Genomic DNA, 22,773 nt, shown 5'->3' with positions numbered 1-22,773 from the left:
CACCGCAGCACAACACAATATAGAATATGTTAACATAGTACTCTGTAACATATATAACAAATTGTATATATATACATACATACATATACACACATATATATATACACACACACACATTTTTTCTTATTGTTTATATTGTTCTTTTGCTTATATTGTTATAAGGAATTGTTATTTCCTATATATATATATATATATAGACAATAGACAATAGGTACGGGAGGAGGCCATTCGGCCCATCGAGCCAGCACCACCATTCACTGTGATCATGGCTGATCTTCCATGTTCACCACACTAATATATTATATATATATATACAGTATATATATATATAAGAAGGAACTGCAACTGCAGGTTTAAACTGAAGATGGACACATAAAGCTGGAGTAACTCAGCGGGTCGGACAGCATCTTTGGAGAGAAGGTAATGTTTTGGGCCGAAACGCTTCTTCAGACTATGGTCTGTCTGAAGAAGAGTCTTCATCACCTATTCCTTCTCTCCATACACGCGCATATACACACACACGCACATATGCACACATACACACACACGCACATATACACACACACGCACATATACACATACACACACACACGCACATATGCACACGCACACACACGCACATATACACACACACGCACATATACACATACACACACACGCACATATGCACACGCACACACACGCACATATACACACAAACGCACATATACACATACACACGCACATATACACACACACACACATAAAAACAAGCAAACAATAATAGTGAAAAAAGACAAAACCAGTCCCCCCAAATCTATGTTGTTAACGAGCTTATTTGGTGGTTGTAGTGTTTAATAGCCTGATGGCATCAGTCCAATGGAAACGCGAAACACCATGGGCCACGTCAGCCCTGACTGAGGAGTTTGTTAATTCGCAAATCATCCGCTGGTCAAACAAGATGTGGCTGAGCACATGAGGGGACATTGTCAAATCTGAGAGGTTTCAGAAGCTTCAAAGAGGAGAGAGAGACAGATACAGAGGGAGAGACAGAGAGAGAGAAAGAGAGAGACAGAGAGAAAGAGAGAGACAGACAGGCAGACAGAGAGAGACAAAGAGATACAGAGAGAGAGACAGGCACAGAGAGAGAGAGACAGGAGAGGCAGAGATAGAGAGAGAAGCAGAGTAGAGAGACTATAATTTTGCCCCCAGTGTGTAGGATGTAAAACTGGGGTAGTATATAACTAGTGTGAACGGGTGATTGATGGTCAGCGCTGACTCAGTGGGCCGAATGGCTTGTTTCCATGCTGTATCTTAAACACGGAAACTAATACTGGATAAAGTGTTGCCTGGCTTGGTGTGGTTTGTCCCCTGTGTGTGTTGCTGTAACTGGACTTGTTTGAGGAGGCCTCTATCTATTCCTGGGGTGAGTGGTGTAAGAGCAGGCTGGCACGCACCTTAAACGCTGGGAACTGGCTCAGGTAGGTCTCCAGTGTGCGCATGGCTTGGTCAGACAGCTTCTCCTCGTAGTCTGCCCACAGCAGGTCATTGTTCTGAAATGCAGAAGACTTTTTATTACTTCAATCACCATGAACAGTGTCGCGTTTAAGAAGGAACTGCAGATGCTGGAAAATCGAAGGTAGACAAACGTTGCCTATTTCCTTCACAATTTCGGCCCGAAAACGAATATTATCTAAATGGTGGCCGACTAGGAAAAGGGGAGATGCAGCGAGACCTGGGTGTCATGGTACACCAGTCATTGAAAGTGGGCATGCAGGTGCAGCAGGCAGTGAAGAAAGCGAATGGTATGTTAGCTTTCATAGCAAAAGGATTTGAGTATAGGAGCAGGGAGGTTCTACTGCAGTTGTACAGGGTCTTGGTGAGACCACACCTGGAGTATTGCGTACAGTTTTGGTCTCCAAATCTGAGGAAGGACATTATTGCCATAGAGGGAGTGCAGAGAAGGTTCACCAGACTGATTCCTGGGATGTCAGGACTGTCTTATGAAGAAAGACTGGATAGACTTGGTTTATACTCTCTAGAATTTAGGAGATTGAGAGGGGATCTTATAGAAACTTACAAAATTCTTAAGGGGTTGGACAGGCTAGATGCAGGAAGATTGCTCCCGATGTTGGGGAAGTCCAGGACAAGGGGTCACAGCTTAAGGATAAGGGGGAAATCCTTTAAAACCGAGATGAGAAGAACTTTTTTCACACAGAGAGTGGTGAATCTCTGGAACTCCCTGCCACAGAGGGTAGTCGAGGCCAGTTCATTGGCTATATTTAAGAGGGAGTTAGATGTGGCCCTTGTGGCTAAGGGGATCAGAGGGTATGGAGAGAAGGCAGGTACGGGATACTGAGTTGGATGATCAGCCATGATCATATTGAATGGCGGTGCAGGCTCGAAGGGCCGAATGGGCTACTCCTGCACCTATTTTCTATGTTTCTATGTTTCTATGAAAACGTCTGTAGAAGGGTTTCGGGACGAAACGTTGCCTATTTCCTTCGCTCCATAGATGCTGCTGCACCCGCTGAGTTTCTCCAGCACTTTTGTCTACCTTCGATTTTCCAGCATCTGCAGTTCCTTCATGAACAGTGTCGCGCTGGGTCGGGATGTTCAGAAATGATTGTAACAGAATTAGGCCATTCGGCCCATCGAGTTTGCTCTGCCATGGCTGATCTATCTCTCCCTCCTAACCCCATTCTCCTGCCTTCTCCCCATAACCCCTGACACCCGTACTAATCAAGAATCTATCTATCTCTGCCTTGGAAATACCCAGTGACGGCCTCCACAGATTCACCACCCTCTCGCTAAAGACATTCCTCATCATCTCCTTTGTAAAGGAAGGTCCTTTCATTCTGGGCTATGACCTCTGATCCTAGACTTTATCTTCAGGATATTTTTAGGCAGAGATAGATAGATTCTTGATTAGTACTGGTGTCAGGGGTTATGGGGAGAAGGCAGGAGAATGGGGTTAGGAGGGAGAGTGAAGGGGCTGTCCCACTGTACGAGCTAATTCAAGAGCTCTCCCGAGTTTAAAAAAAAAATCTAACTCGTGGTAAGCACGTAGAACGTACGTAGCGGGTACGTCGGAGCTCGGGACGTCTCTTAGCGGTTCGTAGCGACAACGGCAGGTACTCGGTAAGCTTGTGAAGAGTCGTGAAGAATTTTCAACATGTTGAAAAATGTCCACAAGAGCCCCGAGTACCCACGAGCGGCCATTACCGTAAATCTCCAAGTTCGAATCAGGGCAAACTCGGGAGAACTCTTGAATTAGCTCGTACAGTGGGACAGCCCCAATAGATCAGCCACAATTGAATGGCGGAGAGGACTTGATGGCCCAATTCTGCTCCTATCATATTACCTTATGATCTTTCTTGTTTGAACTATTATCGATAAACGTCGTTCCCTGATCGTATATCTACACACTGTGGACGGCCCGATTGTAATCATGTGTTGTCTTCCCGCTGACTGGTTAGCACGCAACAGAAGCTTTTCACTGTACCTCGGTACACGTGACAATAAACCAAACTGAACTGAACTGACTGAATGGCGATAGACACAAAGTGCTGGAGTAACTCAGCGGGACAGGCAGCATCTCTGGAGAGAAGGCATGGGTGACTTTCGGGTTGAGACCCTTCTTCAGTGGTTAGGGATAAGGGAAACGAGTTAAGATATAGACGGTGATGTGGAGAGATAAAGAACAATGAATTAAAGATATGCAAAAAAGTAGCGATGATGATTTGCAGCCGGCGTGAGCATTGTCCCCAGCCACCAACTCGTGTCCCGAACATCCCTGTCCTTGCACCCAGCGCCTGCCACGGGGACCCTGGCAGCAGCGCTGGACATCTACGGGTGGGTACACGTGGCGTACCAGCACATGGCACTCACCTCTATGATGGGGTGCAGATCCTGCTGCCCGTCCCACTCACACTCATACACCTCCTGCAGAGTCAGCGAGAGTCTCTTCGAGGTCTCGTGCATCACTGGGGAAAGCAGAGAGGCAAAGGGTGAATGGCCTGGCCAGACCAGGGGAGGGATAAGCCAGCACTGGACACCCACGCAGGACTAACACATAGAGACGGACCATTTCAATAAGGCAGTAGAAGGCCACCCAGATACATTGGCAAGTGTAAAGTGTAGCTCCTACCGAGTCCCCCTCTCTCTATCTCTCTCTCTGTCTCTGTCTCTCCCTGTCTCTGTCTGTCTCTGTCTCTCTCTATCTTTCTGTCTCTCTGTCTCTCTCTCTGTCTCTGTCTGTTTCTCTGTCGCTCTGTCTTTGTGTCTCTCTTTGTCTCTCCCGGTCTGTCTCTGTCTCCTGTCTCTCTCTCTCTCTCTCTGTCTCACTCTCTCGGTCTCTCTCTCTCTCTCCCTCTATCGCTCTCTGTCTTTCTCTCTCTCTGTCTCTCTCTCCCACCGAGTCCGCGTCGACCAGCCGTCACCCCGTACATTAACACTATCCCACACACACTAGGGACAATTTACAATTTTACCCGAGCCAATTAACCTCCAAACTTGGAGTGTGGGAGGAAACCGGAGCACCCGGAGAAAACCCACGCGGGTCAGGGGGAGAACGTACAAACTCTGTACAGACAGCAGCCATAGTCAGGATCGAACCCGGGTCTCTGGCGCAGTGAGGCAGCAACTCTACCGCTGCGCTACATGTGACAATGTATACCATTGAACCATTGATCAGAGGCCCTGGGCTAGCAATAGGATATAGAACATAGAACAGTACAGCGCAAGAACAGGCCCTTCGGCCCACGGTATCTGTGCTGGACATGATGCCTAGCTGAACTGATCTCATCTGCCTGCACGTGATCCACATCCCTCTATTCCCTGCACATCCATGTGCCTGTCTAAAAGCTTCTTAAACACCACTATCGTATGTGCCTCCACCACCACCACCCCTGGCAGCGCGTTCCAGGCACCCACCACCCTCTGTGTTTTAAACATCTCGATCAGATTTTCCCCCTCTCACCTTAAAGCTGCGCCCCCTAGTGTTAGATATTTCCACTCTGGGAGAAAGGTTCTGAAGGTTTTAGTTTTGTTAGAGATACAGTGTGGAAACAGGCCCTTTGGCCCACCGAGTCCACACCGACCATCAATCACCCACACAGTAGTTCTATCCTACAAACTGGGGACAATTTACCAAAGCCAATGAACCTAGAAAACCTGTTTAAGAAGGAACTGCAGATGCTGGAAAATCAAAGGTACACAAAAAAGCTGGAGAAACTCAGCGGGTGCAGCAGCATCTTTGGAGCGAAGGAAATAGGCACCGTTTCGGGCCGAAACCCTTCTTCAGAAGAAGGGTCTGAAGAAGGGTTTTGGCCCGAAACGTTGCCTATTTCCTTCGCTCCAAAGATGCTGCTGCACCCGCTGAGTTTCTCCAGCTTTTTTGTGTAACCTAGAAAACCTGCACATCTTTGGAATGTGGGAGGAAACTGGAGGAAATGTCATGTGTAACCCAGAGAAAATGTAATCCGGAGAACGTACAAACTCTGTATAGACAGCACCCATAGTCAGGATTCAACCCGGGTCTCTGGTGCTGTGAGGCGGCAACTCTACCCGCTGCACCACCGTGCTGGTCGTATCTACTATATCAATGCCTAAAAGCCCTGTCCCACTGTATGAGTTCATTCAAGAGTTCTCCCCGAGATTGCCCTGATTCGAACTCGGAGATTTACGGTAATAGCCGCTCGTAGGTACCTGGGGCTCTCGTGAACATTTTTTAACATGTTGAAAAATCTTCACGAGTCTTCCCGAGTTTACCTGACGTTAGTGAGTCTTTCTGAGTACCTGCCATTAGCATTACGAGCCGCTAAGAGACGTCCCCGAGCTCCGACGTACTCACTACGTTTATTCTACGTGCTTACCACGAGTTTGATTTTTTTTTTAAATCTCGGGTGAGATCTTGAATGAACTCGTACCGTGGGACAGAGCTTTCACATAATTTTATAAACTTCCATCAAGTCTCCGCTCAACCTTCGCCATCCAGATTCAGAGACAGTTTCTTCCCAGCTGTTATCAGGCAACTGAACCATCCTACCACAACCAGAGAGCAGTGCTGAACTACTATCTACCTCATTGGTGACCCTTGGACTATCCTTGATCGGACTTTGCTGGCTTAACCTTGCACTAAACGTTATTCCCTGATCATGTATCTGTCCACTGTGGACGGCTCGATTCTAATCGTGTATTGTCTTTCCGCTGACTGGTTAGCACGCAACAAAAGCTTTTCACTGTACCTCGGTACACGTGACAATAAACTGAAACTGAAACTGTTCCAGAGAGAACAATGGACGTCTGTCCAGCCTCTGGGCAGGCACGGTAGCGCAGTGGGTAGAGTTGCTGCCTTACAGCGCTTTCAGTGCCAGGGACCCGGGTTCGATCCCGACTACGGGCGCTGTCTGTACGGAATTTGTACGTTCTCCCCGTGCCCTGCGTGGAGTTTTCGCCGAGGTCTTCGGTTTCCTCCCACACTCCAAAGACGTGCAGGTTTGTAGGTTAATTGGCCTGGTGTAAGCATAAATTGTCCCTAGTGTGTGTGTGGGAGAGTGTTAGTGTGCGGGGATCGCTGGTCGGTGCGGACTCGGTGGGCCAAAGGGCCTGTTTCCGCGCTGTATCTCTAAACTAAACTCTCCCGGTAGCTGAAACCCTCTAAGCTCGGCAGCATTGTGGTGAATCGCTTTTACCTTTAACGGCGTTCAGATATGCTCTCAGGTCTTTGTGGAGCTTGTTGCCGTCAGCCTGTGGGGAGGAAGCAAACATTCAGATTCACACCACAGTGCACCCTGCCCTGGCACACAGACCCATCCCTGCTCCATGACACACTTCACACAACGTGCAAGGAATCGCTCCCACCAGACTCTCACCAGTTCACTGGGAATGACCACAACACCGCTGTATATTGCTGGGCTGGCTGAACACTGATCACAACAGCTCGGACTCTATTCCTTGCAGCGCAGGAGGATAGAGGTCATGAGAGGAATAGATCGGGTAGATGCACAGAGTCTCTTGCCCAGAGTAGGGGAATCGAGGACCAGAGGACATTGGTTTAAGGTGAAGGGGAACAGATTTAATAGGAATCTGAGGCGTAACTCTTTCCACACAAAGGGTGGTGGGTGTATGGAACGTGGTACCAGAGGAGGTAGTTGAGGCTGGGACTATCGCAACGTTTAAAAAACAGTTGGACAGGTACATGGATAGGACAGGTTTGGAAGGATATAGACCAAATGACACTAGAGTGGATGGGAGACACAAAATGCTGGAGTAACTCAGCGGGACAGGCAGCATCTCTGGAGAGAAGGAATGGGTGACGTTTTGGGTTGAGACCCTTCTTCAGACTAATTTGTCGTAGATAATTCAGAGTAGATGAGATGTTGATCAACATGGGCAAGTTGGGCCGAATGGCCTGTTTCCATGCTGTGTGACTCGATGACACTATGACTGTGACTATGACACATGACTCTGTGCCTCTGTGGCTCTGTGACTGTGTCTCTGTGTCTCTGTGACTGTGACTGTGATTCTGTGTCTCTGTCTGTGTCTCTGTGTCTCTGTGTGCCTGTGTCTCTGTGTCTCTGTGTCTCTGTGACTCTGTGACTATGTGTCTCTGTGTGTCTCTGTGTCTCTGTGTCTCTGTGTGTCTCTGTGTGACTGTGACTCTGTGTGTCTCTGTGACTCTGTGTGTCTGTGTGACTGTGACTCTGTGTGTCTCTGTGACTCTGTGTCTCTGTGACTCTGTGACTCTATGTGTCTCTGTGTGTCTCTGTGTCTCTGTGTCTCTCTGTGTCTCTGTGTGTCTCTGTGTGTGTGACTCTATGTGTCTCTGTGACTCTGTGTGACTGTGACTCTGTGTGTCTCTGTGACTCTGTGTGTCTCTGTGACTCTGTGTGTATCTGTGACTCTGTGTGTCTCTGTGACTCTGTGTGTCTCTGTGTGACTGTGTCTCTGTGTGTCTCTGTGACTCTGCGTGTCTCTGTGTGACTGTGTCTCTGTGTGTCTCTGTGACTCTGTGTGTCTCTGTGTGACTGTGACTCTGTGTGTCTCTGTGACTCTGTGACTCTGTGTCTCTGTGACTCTGTGACTCTGTGTGTCTCTGTGACTCTGTGTGTCTCTGTGTCTCTGTGTGTCTCTGTGTCTCTGTGTCTCTGTGTGTCTCTGTGACTGTGAATCTGCGACTGTGTCTCTGTGACTGTGTCTCTGTGTCTCTGTGTCTCTGTGACTGTGTCTCTGTGTCTCTGTGTCTCTGTGACTCTGTGACTGTGTCTCTGTGACTCTATTCCTTGCATGCCAACCCTCTCACTGACAGTCACCACCCTGCCAGTTTGGGGGGGCAGAGAGACCAGATCAGCGGCAGCTGTCCCTCCTCGGCCACAAACGTGCTGAAAGGCGCTGCTGCTCAGGGCGAGAAGCAGGAACACTGTGATGTTGTGGAAACCGAGGCAGTAGTTTTCTTCGCTGCGCGGTGCGGGGGCGGTGAGGAGGACTCGACAGGAAGCAAACGTGCAACTAGCGGAAGGCATAGAAATCGTGGGTGAGAAACAGGCAAGTGAATAGTGTGGGACAACAACAAAGTTGAGTTTAGTTTTTAAGATCGAAGATAGACACAAAATGCTGGAGTAACTCAGCGGGACAGGCAGCATCTCTGGAGAGAAGCAATAATAATAATAATGGATGGGATTTATATAGCGCCTTTCTAATACTCAAGGCGCTTTACATCGCATTATTCATTCACTCCTCAGTCACACTCGGTGGTGGTAAGCTATTTCTGTAGCCACAGCTGCCCTGGGGCAGACTGACGGAAGCGTGGCTGCCAATCTGCACCTACGGCCCCTCCGACCACCACCAATCATTCACACACATTCACACACAGGCAAAGGTGGGTGAAGTGTCTTGCCCAAGGACACAACGACAGTATGCATTCCAAGCCGGATTCGAACCGGCTACCTTCCGGTTGCCAGCCGAACACTTAGCCCATTGTGCCATCTGTCATCCCGATAGGTAAAACCCTTCTTCAGGGTGGTGTCAGGGGAGTGGGCGGTACTTAGATAAGGAAGTGTATACTGTAGATAAGGAAGTGTGAGGCGTGAAAACACGACAGAGGGAATAGAGATCAAGGAAAATGAAGACTAGATCATTGTTTAAGAAGGAACTGCAGATGCTGGAAAATCTAAGGTAGACAAAAGTGCTGGAGAAACTCAGCGGGTGCAGCAGCATCTATGGAGCGAAGGAAATAGGCAACGTTTCAGGACGAAAGGTTGCCTATTTCCTTCGCTCCATAGATGCTGCTGCACCCGCTGTGTTTCTCCAGCATTTTTGTCTAACAGATCTTCTTCCTGAGTTGAAGGCAAGTTATATCGCTCTGTCTCTATCTCGGGACGAAACTTTGCCTATTTCCTTCGCTCCATAGATGCTGCTGCACCAGATCATTATGAGTTGCGAGAAGCCAACACCTTCAAACTTGACAACAAAGCCAACACCTTCAAACTTCCTTATCTATGTATCTCCCTCTACCCTGACTTCAGTCTGAAGAAGGGTCTCGACCAGAAACCGTCACCCATTCCTTCTCTCCAGAGATGCAGCTGCCTGCCCGTCCCTCTGAGCTACTCCAGCTTTTTGTGCCTATCTTTGGATTAAACCAGTATCTGCAGTTCCTTCCTACACATAGAATAGTACAGCACAGGAACGGGCCCTTCGGCCCACAATGTCCGTGCCGAACATCATGCCTATTAAAGACTGTCTGCCTCATGGAGTTGAACGACCTGGGTGCTTGGAGTTCTCAGCCACTTATAATGATGTACTACGATGGGCAGTGTAATCGCAGAAATGGCAGTCATGTGCGACATGGAGACAGACACAAAATGCTGGAGTAACTCAGATGGGTCAGGCAGCGTCTATGAAAGTAAGCATGCAGGTACAGCAGGCAGTGAAGAAAGCGAATGGCATGTTGGCCTTTATAACAAGAGGAGTCGAGTATAGGAGCAAAGAGGTCCTTCTGTAGTTGTACAGAGCCCTAGTGAGACCACACCTGGAGTATTGTGTCAGTTTTGGTCCCCTAATTTGAGGAAGGACATTCTTGCTATTGAGGGAGTGCAGCGTAGGTTTACAAGGTTAATTCCCGGGATGGCGGGACTGTCACATGCTGAGAGAATGGAGCGGCTGGGCTTGTACACTCTGGAGTTTAGAAGGATGAGAGGTTATCTCATTGAAACATATAAGATTGTTAAGGGCCTGGACACGCTAGAGGCAGGAAACACGTTCCCGATGTTGGGGGTGTCCAGAACCAGGGGCCACAGTTTAAGAATAAGAAGTAAGTCATTTAGAACGGAGACGAGGAAACACTTTTTCTCACAGAGAGTGGTGAGTCTGTGGAATTCTCTGCCTCAGAGGGCGGTGGAGGCAGGTTCTCTGGATGCTTTCAAGAGAGAGCTAGATAGGGCTCGTAAAAATAGCGGAGTCAGGGGATATGGGGAGAAGGCAGGAACGGGGTACTGATTGGGGATGATCAGCCGTGATCACATTGAATGGCGGTGCTGGCTCGAAGGGCCGAATGGCCTACTCCTGCACCTATTGTCTATTGTCTATTGTCTCTGGAGAGAAGGAATAGGTGACGTTTCGGGTCGAGACCCTTCGTCGGACCAGAACACGAACGAGTGAAGAGTTTCAGAAGCGATTCAGATCAAGAGGTACCACAAGTGGAAGAAGGGGCAGCATCTTGAGACCCCTCTCCTCCAGGTTCAAGAACTGCTCCTTGCCATCAGTGATCAGAAGCGTGGACACTCTTGTGTGGCCACACCTGGGCGAGGTCTGCTGTGTGATTTTACCAGGTTGAATGCAAGACAAATCATTTCATTGTCCCCAGGTCCATGTGACAATAAAATATCTCTTCTGCCTGCAGGGAACTGGAACAGGAGACTGAATGTGGATGATCAGCCGTCATCATATTGAATGGTGGAGAGGATTCGAAGGGCCGAATGGCCTACTTCTGCTCCTATTTCAAGGCTTCTGTTTTTTGTAGCTGCACACTGTGAACAGGAAGCTCTGAGGTTTAGACCGTGTTAATACCGCTTGTGATTGCAACCTCTCTATCTCCCTGAATCTGTACGAGTTTAGATGTTGTGCATGAACGACACTTTCTATTTTTTCCGTCTTGGTGAGCTTGCCCCTGCAATGGAACCAGCAGCATCATCAAGGACTAGTCTCACCCCCGGCCACTCCCTCTTCTCCCCTCTCCCATCGGGCAAAAGGTACAGAAGCTTGAAAACGCACACCTCCAGATTCAGGGACAGTTTCTTCCCAGCTGTTATCAGGCAACTGAACCATCCTCTATCCCAACTAGAGAGCGGTCCTGACTTCCCATATACCTCACTAGAGACCCTTGACGATCTTTAATTGGACTTTATCTTGCACTATTCCTTTATCATGTATCCCTGAATAACCCTGTTATTCCCTTTATCCTGTATCTGTACACTGTGGACGGCTCGATTGTAATCATGAATTGTCTTTCCCGCTGACTGGTTAGCACGCAACAAAAGCTTTTCACTGGACCTCGGTACACGTGACAATAAACTCAACTGAAACTAAATCTTTTCAACAAATAGTTTAATTCTTTTTGTAGATAAAAATGCTGGAGAAACTCAGCGGGTGAGGCAGCAACTATGGAGCGAAGGAAATAGTCTTCCTTCGATTTTCCAGCATCTGCAGTTCTTTTTTAAACAGCTTAATAGTTTAGTTCAGTCCTGTTGAGTTTATTGTCACGTGTACTGAGGTACAGTGAAAAGCTTTTGTTGCGTGCTATCCAGTCAGTGGAAAGACAATACATGATTACAATCGAGCCGTCCACAGTGTACAGATACAGGATAAGGGAGTAACGTTTAGTGCAAGGTAAAGCCAGCAAAGTCCGATCAAGGATAGTCCGAGGGTCATCAATGAGGTAGATAGTAGTTCAGCACTGCTCTCTGGTTGTGGTGGGATGGTTCAGTTGCCTGATAGCAGCTGTCTCTATGTTTGACTGTGATTAGCATCAATGCTTGTATTCAGCACTGACGCTTGAACCCTGACCTCAGCACAGTCCATTCATCTGTACTCCCAAAGCTCAGGCCCATTTGTACTCCCAAACGTCCAGATGCACCTCCTCCAACCTCATCTATTGCATCCACTGCTCTAGGTGTTAGCTGATCTACATCGGTGAGACCAAGCGTAGGCTTGGCGAACTCGGAGAATGTGCGTAGCGGGTCCGTAGGAGTTTGTGGATGTCTCGTAGCGGCTCGTACGAGTAAAAAACAACAATTTATTTCATCACAAGTATTTTGTTTACTCGTGGACATTTTTCACAGTGTTGAAAAAAACGTCACAAGTTTACCGGATTTCCCGAGTACCTACCGTTACTCGTACGAGCCGCTACGGGACATCCACGGACTCCTACGGACCCGCTACGGACATTCTCCGAGTTCGAATCAGGGGAAAAACTCAGGAGAACTCTTGAATTACCTCGTACAGTGGGACAGGCCCTTTAAATGTGCGAGTCTCTGCCTCCACAACCCCCTCAGACGCTGGACCACCCTGAAAATAATTCCTCCAGACCCCTCCAAACCTCATACCCCTTCGCCTCAATGTGTTTTAGACCCCTTTGTAGGGCAAAGAGTTTCTTGCTATTTGCCCGATCCATGCCCCATCACAATTTCTTTACTCCACAGTACAAGGTCTAAAATTTCTGGTTGGTTCCTCAACCTACAATTCTGGAATCTAGTGCACACATATTCCAGTAATTCAGCCTCTATTAGGACATTCCTCAGTCTATATATAGATCTAATTTCCTCATCTGTGCTAAGTCTAATATTCACACTATTCAGAGGCCCAGAAATAACTCCCCCCATGATCTCTGCTTCTTGTTCCTTCTTCACTCTTTGCAAATCGTTCTGATCTTACGTCCGCGTCTACCAAGCCTCGATCCTTTCTGAAACTCCCGCTCTCTGTTTTGCCGCCGGCATTGCGCAATGGCGTGGCCAAGATGGCGGACGGGTTGGGCGCCAGGGCTGCTGCTGCTGCAGCCGTTAAAGTGGCTGCTTGGCGCGGTGAGCGGGTGCTGGCGTTGCTGCGTGCTCGGACAAGCGAGGTAGCGCGCGAGGTTGAAGCAGCTGAGGACTGTCACGTCTCGGGCGACGGAGCGGGGCAATGGCGTCCGCGCTGAAGGCTGCAGCCCCTGCTCCAATATCTAAAGGGGCTGCTCCTTGCCCTCTGGCTGCACCTCACACCCACCACCCTCATCTTTGGACACCCTGTGCGTAGGGGTGAGGGTAGGGCTGAAGATGTCCTGGTTGTGTTGCTCCTGGGCCTGGCCAAGTTGGCCATCCACGGGTCACGGCGCCAGGCGGAAGAGGGGGGGGGGGGCAGAATATCCGTAGCGGGTCCGTTAGAGAAGTCAATGTTCATACCGCTGGGGTGTGAGCTGCCCAAGCCAAATATGAGGTGCTGTTCCTCCAATTTGCCCTGGGCCTCACTCTGACAATGGAGGAGGCCCTGGACAGAAAGGTCAGTGTGGGAATGGGAAGGAGAGTTAGTGTTTGGCAACCGGGAGATCAGGTAGGTCTAGTCGGATTGAGTGAAGGTGTTCCGCGGAACGATCGCCCAGTCTGCGTTTGGTCTCGCCCGCCGATGTATAAGAGTCCACATCTTGAACAAGGGACACAGTAGATGAGGTTGGAGGAGGTGCAAGTGAACCTCTGCCTAACCTGAAAGGACTGTCGGGTCTCTGGACAGAGTCGAGGGAGGAGGTATAGGGACAGGTGTTGCATCTTCTGCGGTTGCAGGGGAAGGTACCTGGGGGAGGGGGTGGTTTGGGTGGGAAGGGATGAGCAAACTGCAGCCTGTTGCTCAGGAGGACGGGACTGATACTGTTGCTAAGGAGGATGGCTCGGTCGGTACCTGCTGTTTGTTGAAGCTGTTTGCGCACTGCTCAAATTGTTCATCTTTTGTTTCCACGGTTTTGCCAATTTTCTGAAGAACCTGAAGGAGACAAGCAGAGTTTGGTTCAGCACCCCCAACTGCTCAGAGAGTGGCCTACATCGAAACAATTCCCTTTATCACGTATCTGTACACTGTGGGTGAATCAGTTGTAATCATGTATAGCTTTTCCGCTGACTGGTTAGCACGCAACAGAGGGTGCTTTCGTCAGAGGGTGGCGAACCTGTGGAATTCATTGCCACAGACGGCTGTGGAGGCCAAGTCAATGGATATTTTTAAGGTGGAGATGGATAGATTCTTGATTTTGTACAGTTGTCAGGGGGAGTGGGGAGAAGGCAGAAGAATGGGGTTAGGAGGGAAAGATAGATCAGCCATAGCACCACCCTCCACAGTACAGTACTCATCCAACACACTGCATTGCAAAGCCTCATAGGAGCAGAGTTGAGCCACATTCGGAGTATTGCGTGCAGTCCTAGTCTCCCCATTACTGGAAGGATGTGGAGGCGTTGAAGAGGATGCAGAGGAGGTTTATCAAAGGAGAGAGACACAAAAAGCTGGAGTAACTCAGTGGGACAGGCAGCGTCTCTGGAGAGAAGGAACGGGTGACGTTTCGGGTCGAGACCCTTCTGCAGTGGAAAAGTGTGGCTGGGACTATCCCAGCGTTTGAGAGGCAGTTGGACGGGTGCATGGATGGGACGGGTTTGGAGGGATGTGGACCGGGAGCGGGCTGCTGCGGCTAGTGTAGCTGGGACAAGTTGGACCGAGGGGCCTGTTTCCACACTGTATCACTCTATGACATTTACCCAAGGAGAGGTTGGACAGACTTGACAAATGAAACAATTTTGTGTCGTTATGAATCAAATACGTGGAAAAGCTTCCAGGAAAAGAAGGAACATGGGGGGGGGGGGGAGATCCCTAGAACTGCGTGAGACAAAGTATTGTAAGTTCCTGTACTCTTCTGGTGAACTGAACGATCAACTTAAGAAATCCCCTTCATTTTCCTCCCAGCAATTGTTTTGCGCCTTAGCCAGCTGATGAACATTTACCCGGTAGAAATTGCAAAATAATGCAGGATAAATTGCAAGAAAATGCAGAGAATTGTGGACAGTTGCAGCCCGGACCATCACACAAACCAACCTCCCTTCCATCGACTCCATCTACACCTCACGCTGCCTCGACAAGGCCAGCAGCATCATCAAGGACCAGTCTCACCCACGGTCACTCCCTCTTCTCCCCTCTCCCATCGGGCAAGAGGTACAGAAGTGTGAAAATGTACGCCTCCAGATTCAGGGACTTTCTTTTCAGCTGTTATCAAGCAACTGAACCATCCCAGTGCCAACTAGAGTGTGGTCCTGACCTCCCAGCTACCTCTATCTTTGTGTTACACTAAATGTTATTCCATTTATCCAGTCTCCGTACACTGTGGATGCTTTGATTGTAATTTTAGTTTCATTTAGATTAGAGATACAGTGCGGACACAGGCCCTTCGGCCCACTAAATCCACGCCGACCAATGATCCCCGCACATTGGCACTATACTACACACTAGGGATAATTTACAGCTTTTACCAAAGCCAATTAACCTACAAACCTGTACGTCTTTGGAGTGTGGGAGGAAACCGGTGCACCCGGAGAAAACCCACGCGGGTTATGATGAGAACGTACAAACTCCGTACAGACAGCGCCCGTAGTCAGGATGGAACCCGGGTCTCTGGCGCTGTGAGGCAGCAACTCTACCGCTGCGCCACCGTGCCACCCTTAGATCATGTGTAGTTACTGTGTGTATCGTCTTGTCCCTGGCTGGACAGCACGCAACAAAAAAGCTTTTCACCGTACCTCGGTACAGGTGGCAATAATAAACTGAACACAAATAACCAGCCGGCAAACTGCGAATCACAGAGCAAAATAAGGTGGCTTTCAGTTACTGGAAAAACCGCTGGCCTGAGTCACGGGAAGTCAGCTGTTGGTTGCTGAGTTTCCTGATGACCTGGATGCTCACTGATCAGAATGAAAACAAGCAGAAAGGGGAACAAGTTTCAGGAACAAGTCCATGGGGCGGGAGCGGGGCTATGAGTCCGAAGGCAGTGCTGATCACAACCACTTTTAGTTTAGAGATACTGCGCAGAAACAGGCCCTTCGGCCCACCGAGTCCGTGCCGACCAGCGATCCCCGCACACTAACACTATCCTACACACACTAGGGACAATTTACAATCTTTACCGAAGCCAATTAACCTACATGCCTACACGTCTTTGGAGTGTGGGAGGGAACTGGAGCGCCCGGAGAAAACCCACGCAGGTCACGGGGAGAACGTACAAACTCCGTACGGACAGCACCCATGGTCAGGATGGAACCCGGGTCTCTGGCGCAGTGACCAGCAGTTGATCCACTAAGTTTCTCCTGCACTTTGTGCCTATCTTTATCTACCTGTGACGCTACTTTCAAGGAACTTATTTATTTCTTCTCAGTTCCCGAAACTCCTCCAGGGATACACTTGATCCCAGCTGCCTATTCCATGTCCCATGCATTCTGTTTCCTGACCAGAGCCTCAATTTCTCTCATCATCTAAGCTTCCTTACACCTATCTGCCTTTAATTTGAGAATCTGGTAAGTAATCTGAACAAAGTTATATAAATATGTAAATAAACCTCGATTATTAAAAAAATGACCCATCACGGTGGCGCAGCGGTAGAGTTGCTGCCTCACAGCGCCGGGTTCGATCCCGACTACGGGTGCTGTCTGTACGGAGTTTGTACGTTCTCCCCGTGACCTGCGTGGGTTTTCTCCGAGATCTTCAGTTTCCTCCCACACTCCAAAGACGTACAGGTTTGTAGGTTAATTGGCTTGGTGTAAAGTGTAACAATTGTCCCTAGTGTGTGTAGGGTAGTGTTAGTGTGCGGGGATCGCTGGTCGGTGCGGACTCGGTGGGCCAAAGGGCCTGTTTCCGCCCTGTATCGTAAACTGAGAGGGGACTGGGGCTGGAACTAAGGATATTCTAAGTTTTGTCGATGCTTCAGTGAAGATATTTTTAAAACAAAGGAAATGAAAGCAAAAAAAACAGGTTGGATACAAAATATAGTTCCCTCTTCCCTGTCCTTTCACTAAGTTCCTCTCACGACACTAACAGCTCTTTGAGTGGCTGTGTCACATTGTTCAGTAATGCTGCCAAGAGGTGCCTTCAGACATAGAACGTGGACATAGTACAGCACAGGAACAGGCCATTCGGCCCACAATGTCCATGCAGAACATGATGCCAAGACAAACCTTTATCTGCCTGCACGTGATCCATATCCCTCCACTCCCTGCATATCCATGTGCCTATGTACAAGTCTCTTAAATGCCACTATCGTATCTGCCACTACCACCACCCCACGGCAGCGAGTTTCAGGCACCCGCCACCCTCTGTGTAAAACCTTGCCTCAGACATCTCCTAAACCTTGGCCCTCTCACCCGTGCCCTTGTGGCATCTTTGGTCTAGAGTCATACAGATACAGGAAACCAGCCCTTCTGCCCAACCTGCACATGCCGACCAAGATGCCCCATCTACACTAGACACACCTGCCCACATTTGACCCATATCCCACTAAGCCTTGCCTATCTATGTACCTGTCCAAATGCCTTTTAAGTGTCGTTATAGTACATGCCTCACATACCCTCTCTGGCAGCTCGTTCCATATATTCACCACCCTCTTCTGAAACCCATGTCCTCTGGTTCCACTGCCGGTTCCCCTACTCTGAGTAAAAGACTCTGCATGTACCCAATCTATTCCCCTCGTGATCTTATACACCTCTATAAGTTGGCCCCCCTCAGCCAAGCGATAAAGTCCCAGCTTTCCCAACCTCACCCTATAGCTGAGGCCCTCAAGTCCTGGCAACATCCTTGTAAATGTTCTCTGCACTCTTTCCAGCTTAACAACATCCTTGCAGAAACGAGGAACTGCAGTTGCTGGTTAATACGTAAAAGGACACCAAGTGCTGGAGTAACTCAGCAGGTCAGGCAGCATCTCTGGGGAACATGGAGCGGTGACGTTTCAGGTTCTTCTTCTGCTTCTTGCGTGTGGCGTGCACAGCCTAAAGTTGTAGCACAACTTGCTCTGTTTGATCTTACTTGATTGTGCACGCCAGGTCGATTGCATTCGTCAAAACAGGGCGGATCACTTGAAGGTTGCAATCTCCCACCCACGTTTCAGGTTGAGATCCTTCTTCAGACTGAACATTAGCCACCCTTCCGGCACCTCACCCATGTTTGATGATGATTCATGTATCTCAACCAGGGCACTTGAATTTTTTTCTCTCCAGCTTCCTGCAGTGTCTTCAGATATATCTGATCAGGCCCAGAAGAGTTATCTACATTCATATGCCTTAGGACGTTTAGCACCTCCTCAACTGTAATATGGACCATCCTCAAGTTAGATAGAGCTCTAGGGGCGAGTGGAATCAAGGGTGGCGGATGTGCGGGAGTGGGCGCCGTCTGTGTATGGCAGCCTGCCCGCAGTCCGTCTCTTCACCTTTTTTTTATTTTAAGTCCTGTCCAAAATGTTAGTGGAGGTCTTTTATGTGGTGGGTGGGGGGGGGGGGAAGGGCGAAACTTTAATTCTTAGTCCCCTACCTGGTCGGAGAGGCAGCATCCCTCCGAGCTGCTTCTTCGCTCCGTCCTCGCGGCCTACCATCGAGAATGGAGCGGCGTTTCCTGTTGGGACCGGCCGGGACTACAGCTTCGGCGGCGGCGCAGCGCAAGGACACCATCACGGAGCAGAACCACGGAGCGGGCGATGCATTACCGGGTCGCCGTGCGGTAAGCCCCGGAGCGCTGTGGCCGTCGATCCAAACATCGCGGAGTTGTGGCTGCGGGCGTCCGGCCGCGGGCGGCGCTGGATTTGGAGCGCCGCGGAGCCAGGGATCGAGTTCGCCGGGGTCGGAGCTCCAACCGGCGCGGCCTGAGGTCTACGAGTGCCCCGGTCTCCGGTCTCCGGGGAGGAGGCAGCCGCTCCAGACTTTCCAAGCCGCTGAGGAATTGTTTCACCCGACGCCAGTGTTCCATCTTCACGGCAAGAGGGCCCTGAAAACATCGGACTGGCTGCAAGGCCAAAAATGGGCCCCGACCTCGGGTGTTTCAGAGGAAGAGGACTTAACTTTCTGCTGCCTTTCCCCACAGTGGACATTTTTGATTCTGTTGTGGGGGGACGTTTGTGTTGAACTCTATAATGTGTTGTGTCCATTTTCTTTCTTTATTTATTTTTAACCTTTTTCTATGGTTTGTATGTAAATTTATTATTTAATTAATGTAAAGCACTTTGGTGTCAATGCAAGTTGACTTAAAATGTGCTATATAAATAAAGCAAAAAAAAAAACAAAAAAAAAAGGGATATGGGGAGAAGGCAGGCACGGGTTATTGATTGGGGACGATCAGCCATGATCACATTGAATGGCGGTGCTGGCTCGAAGGGCCGAATGGCCTCGTCCCGCACCTACTTTCTATGTCTATGTCTATGTCAAGACATTTCCATGAACTGCCCCAAGTTCTACACTCTTCATGTCTTTATCGACCGTAAAAACAGAGGAGAAATATTCATCGAGGACTTTGACCATCTCCTGTGGTTCCACCCAGAGATGACCGCTTTGGTTTATGAGGAGAGTTACTCTATATCTAGTCACCCTCTAGTACAGGTGTCATAGATTAATACAGTGTGGAAACAGGCCCTTCGGCCCAACTCGCCCACACCGGCCAACAATGTCCCAGCTACACTAGTCCCACCTGCCTGCGCTTGGTCCATAACCCTCCAAACCTGTCCTATCCATGTACTTGTCCAACTGTTTCTTAAATGATGGGATAGTCCCAGCCTCAACTACCTCCTCCGGCAGCTTGTTCCATACACCCACCACCCTTTGTGTGGAAAGGTTACCCCTCGGATTCCTATTAAATCTTTTCCCCTTCACCTTGAACCCATGTCCTCTGGTCCTCGATTCTCCCACAGAAGCTGTAAAGGTTGTTTAGTTTGCGGACTTCCCACGAGAAACAATAAGAACCCTTGGTCATGGGCAGAGCTGGCAGATAAGGTCATAAGTGATAGGAACAGAATGAGGCCATGCGACCCATCAAGTCTACTCCGCCATTCAATCAAGGCTGATCTATCTCTCCCCTCATCCCCATTCTCCTGCCTTCTCCCCATAACCCCTGACACCCATACTAATCAAGAATCTATCCATCTCTGCCTTAAATATATCCACTGACTTGGCCTCCACAGCCGTCTGTGGCAATGAATTTCACAGATTCCTCCACCCTTCTGACTAAAGAAATTCCTCCTCGTCTCCTTCCTTTAATTCTGAATCTATGACTTCTGGTCCTAGACTCCCCAACGGGTGGAAGCATCCTCTCCACGTCCACTCTATCCAAGCCTTTCACTATTTTCGGTAAGTTTCACTATTCGGTGAGTTTCAATTAGTTTCGTCAGATAGCATTGATTTAGTGAGTGCACAGGGTCAGGGGTTGAAGAGAAGAAGCCCACCATCTTGAACCCAATCCCATTGTTTCCTTCACTTTGAAGACCAGTCTGTTGAGCTCAGTCAAAAGGCTCCATAGCATCCAGCAAACTAACAAGGCGGGGTTACTCAAAGTGCAAGAGTCCTGTTTAATGCTGAGAAAGCATCAAACGTTCTTAATAGCTTCTCCCTTTCAGTAGGTCGTTTGGATCCTTAACACTGAGCAAGGTAATTTTCCACTCAGATATGAAAGCAATTAGCAAGTCTAAAGGTTGAGTACATAAGGACTATAGACCTGTCATTACCTGTCATGCCAGCAATGAGACTTAGCACAGGTCTATAGGACAACCAACATGCCAATAAAATAAGGTGAAGCTTGCAAAGTCAACATGAAACCTGATGACTTCTCATGGGTTTTGTAAAGGCAATCAGGAAGGTTCTGCTCAACTTGGGAGAGTGTTGCGAGCTAATCTTGGAGTTCTCTGGTTGCCCGGTGAGGGAAACACCTTCAGTTGGTCAACCACCCCAAATTTCAGTGATTGCGTCAGTTCAACCTACCTTCCAGACCTGGCACTGGACCCAACAAAGGCTACCTGGCTCGCTGTTCCAGAGCTAGCTGTGCTTCCAGCCAACCTGCTCCTGTGTACTACTGATCGATGTTCTACAGTATGTTCTAATTATCCAGCATTCAGCTGATAGCCTTCTCTGCCTTGGTCTTTCAAGAGCTCACTGAGATTCCCTCTCAGGTAGTGTATTCCAAGTTGCCAACTCCCCTCTTTGGGAAGGTAGACCTTTCGGGTCGAGACCTTTCAAACTCATTGCCATGTTAACAGTGGCATGAGCTAAACATTTCCTTGCCTGCATCAAATATGGACCCGTCTTTACAGGAGGAACATATTTGACTGTACTGAAGTGATATTTTCATTTTTGAAATGAATTTTTACGTGGCAGACATTATTGGAATATAGTTTCCATTCCTAACACCTTCAAACCTCTATTGGGCTCTTGAACCAGTGCACCCAATGGTTAGATCTTCCCATAGTATTAGTTGAGGAATTGTTAGGCATTAGTTGAGGAATTCGGCCCATCGGCCGATGCTGGTTTACACCGAGGATGGTTTACACCGAAATGCTGGAGTAACTCAGCGGGTCATCCAACATCTCTGGAGAGAAAGGAATAGGTAACGTTTTGGGTCGCGGCCCTTCTTCAGACCCTTGAAGAAGGATCTGGACCCGAAATGTCACCTATCCCTGACCAGTTGAGTCACTCCAGCATTTTGTGTCTATCCTCGATATGAGGGAGTGACACTATATTAAGTCAGGGGGAAGTCAGCAGGAAATGGAGTTGGCGGTCTTTGCTTTGAAATTCTACCAGGTAGCAGGTAGTGCAAGGTGCTATGGATGAAACCTTGTTGAGACACCACCTTGGACCTTCTAGTTAGTACACATGCAGTCACAAATGGTGGAGGGAGTGAACGTTGAAGGTGCAGGAATTCATGCCAGACAAGTAGCCTGGATGATCCTGTGCTTTGTAGTTGTACCTAGGTGGATCCCTTGACCTGTTCGTTGCTCAAAATGTTGAAGGAGCATCTCAGAGGCAACTCAGCTCTCCCGGCCTCGATGACTATGGCACACGAATGCTCAGTGCAAAACGAGAAGGAGCCCACAACATGTGGCCAAGCTTGAAAGGACTCCGAGAAGATTTACCAGGGTGTTGCCACGGCTCGAGGGCCTGAGCTGAGCTCAGGGAGATGTTGAGCAGGCTGAGAGCAGGAGGATGAGGGGTGATCTTATAGAGGTGTACAAAATCACGAGAGGAATAGATCGGGTAGATGCACAGTGTTTTGCACAGAGGAGGGGAATCGAGGACCAGAGAGCATAAGTTAAAAGTGAAGGGGGAAAATTTAATAGGAATTCGTGGAATCCTGATACACCTTGCCCCACCTGCGGCAGAGATGCCATGTGACAATGCCAGCTGCCAGCTTTGCCCATTAATATATGTACTAAACGTTCAAGAAACAACGTAAGGTGTTTGGGGAAGAGGACAGTACAGGAGTGGAGTGGAGTTCTCCATTGCCATTGCGCTAACACCTTACATTTTTTGCTGAACATTTAGCACGTATATTGGGGTGGAAGATTACAACCGTCAAGTGGTCCGCCCTGTTTCGACTAATGCAATCAACTCGACGTGCACAAACGGAAGATCAAATAGAACAAGTTGTCCAACAACTTTAGGCTGTGCACGCCACACAAAAGAAGAAGAAGAAGCACATATATTAATGGGCAAAGCTGGCAGCTGGCATTGATTTAGTGAGGGCACAGGGTCAGAGGTTGAAGAGAAGAAGACCACC

General features: G+C 48.9%; 1 protein-coding gene across 2 annotated transcripts in view; it reads right to left on the bottom strand.

The window, feature by feature from the left end:
- bin2 (bridging integrator 2) overlaps positions 1–22,773 on the bottom strand; it is a 38,672-nt gene that overhangs the window by 7,375 nt on the left and 8,524 nt on the right. Inside the window, exons 2-5 of one of the 2 annotated variants that reach the window (XM_033015649.1) lie at positions 13,906–13,986; positions 6,675–6,729; positions 3,871–3,965; positions 1,437–1,532 (exon numbers count right to left, since the gene is read on the bottom strand). In XM_033015649.1, the coding sequence (XP_032871540.1) occupies positions 1,437–1,532; positions 3,871–3,965; positions 6,675–6,729; positions 13,906–13,986 (327 nt within the window). The remainder of the gene's footprint in view (positions 1–1,436; positions 1,533–3,870; positions 3,966–6,674; positions 6,730–13,905; positions 13,987–22,773) is intronic. The other variant, XM_033015650.1, reaches the window with a different exon arrangement.

The sequence above is a fragment of the Amblyraja radiata genome, chromosome 46 (genome assembly GCF_010909765.2).
Source record: "Amblyraja radiata isolate CabotCenter1 chromosome 46, sAmbRad1.1.pri, whole genome shotgun sequence".
NCBI classification, from domain to species: Eukaryota; Metazoa; Chordata; class Chondrichthyes; order Rajiformes; family Rajidae; genus Amblyraja; species Amblyraja radiata.
The sequence above is the reverse complement of the archived record's forward strand: the minus strand, read 5'-3'. Positions and strand labels throughout refer to the sequence as shown.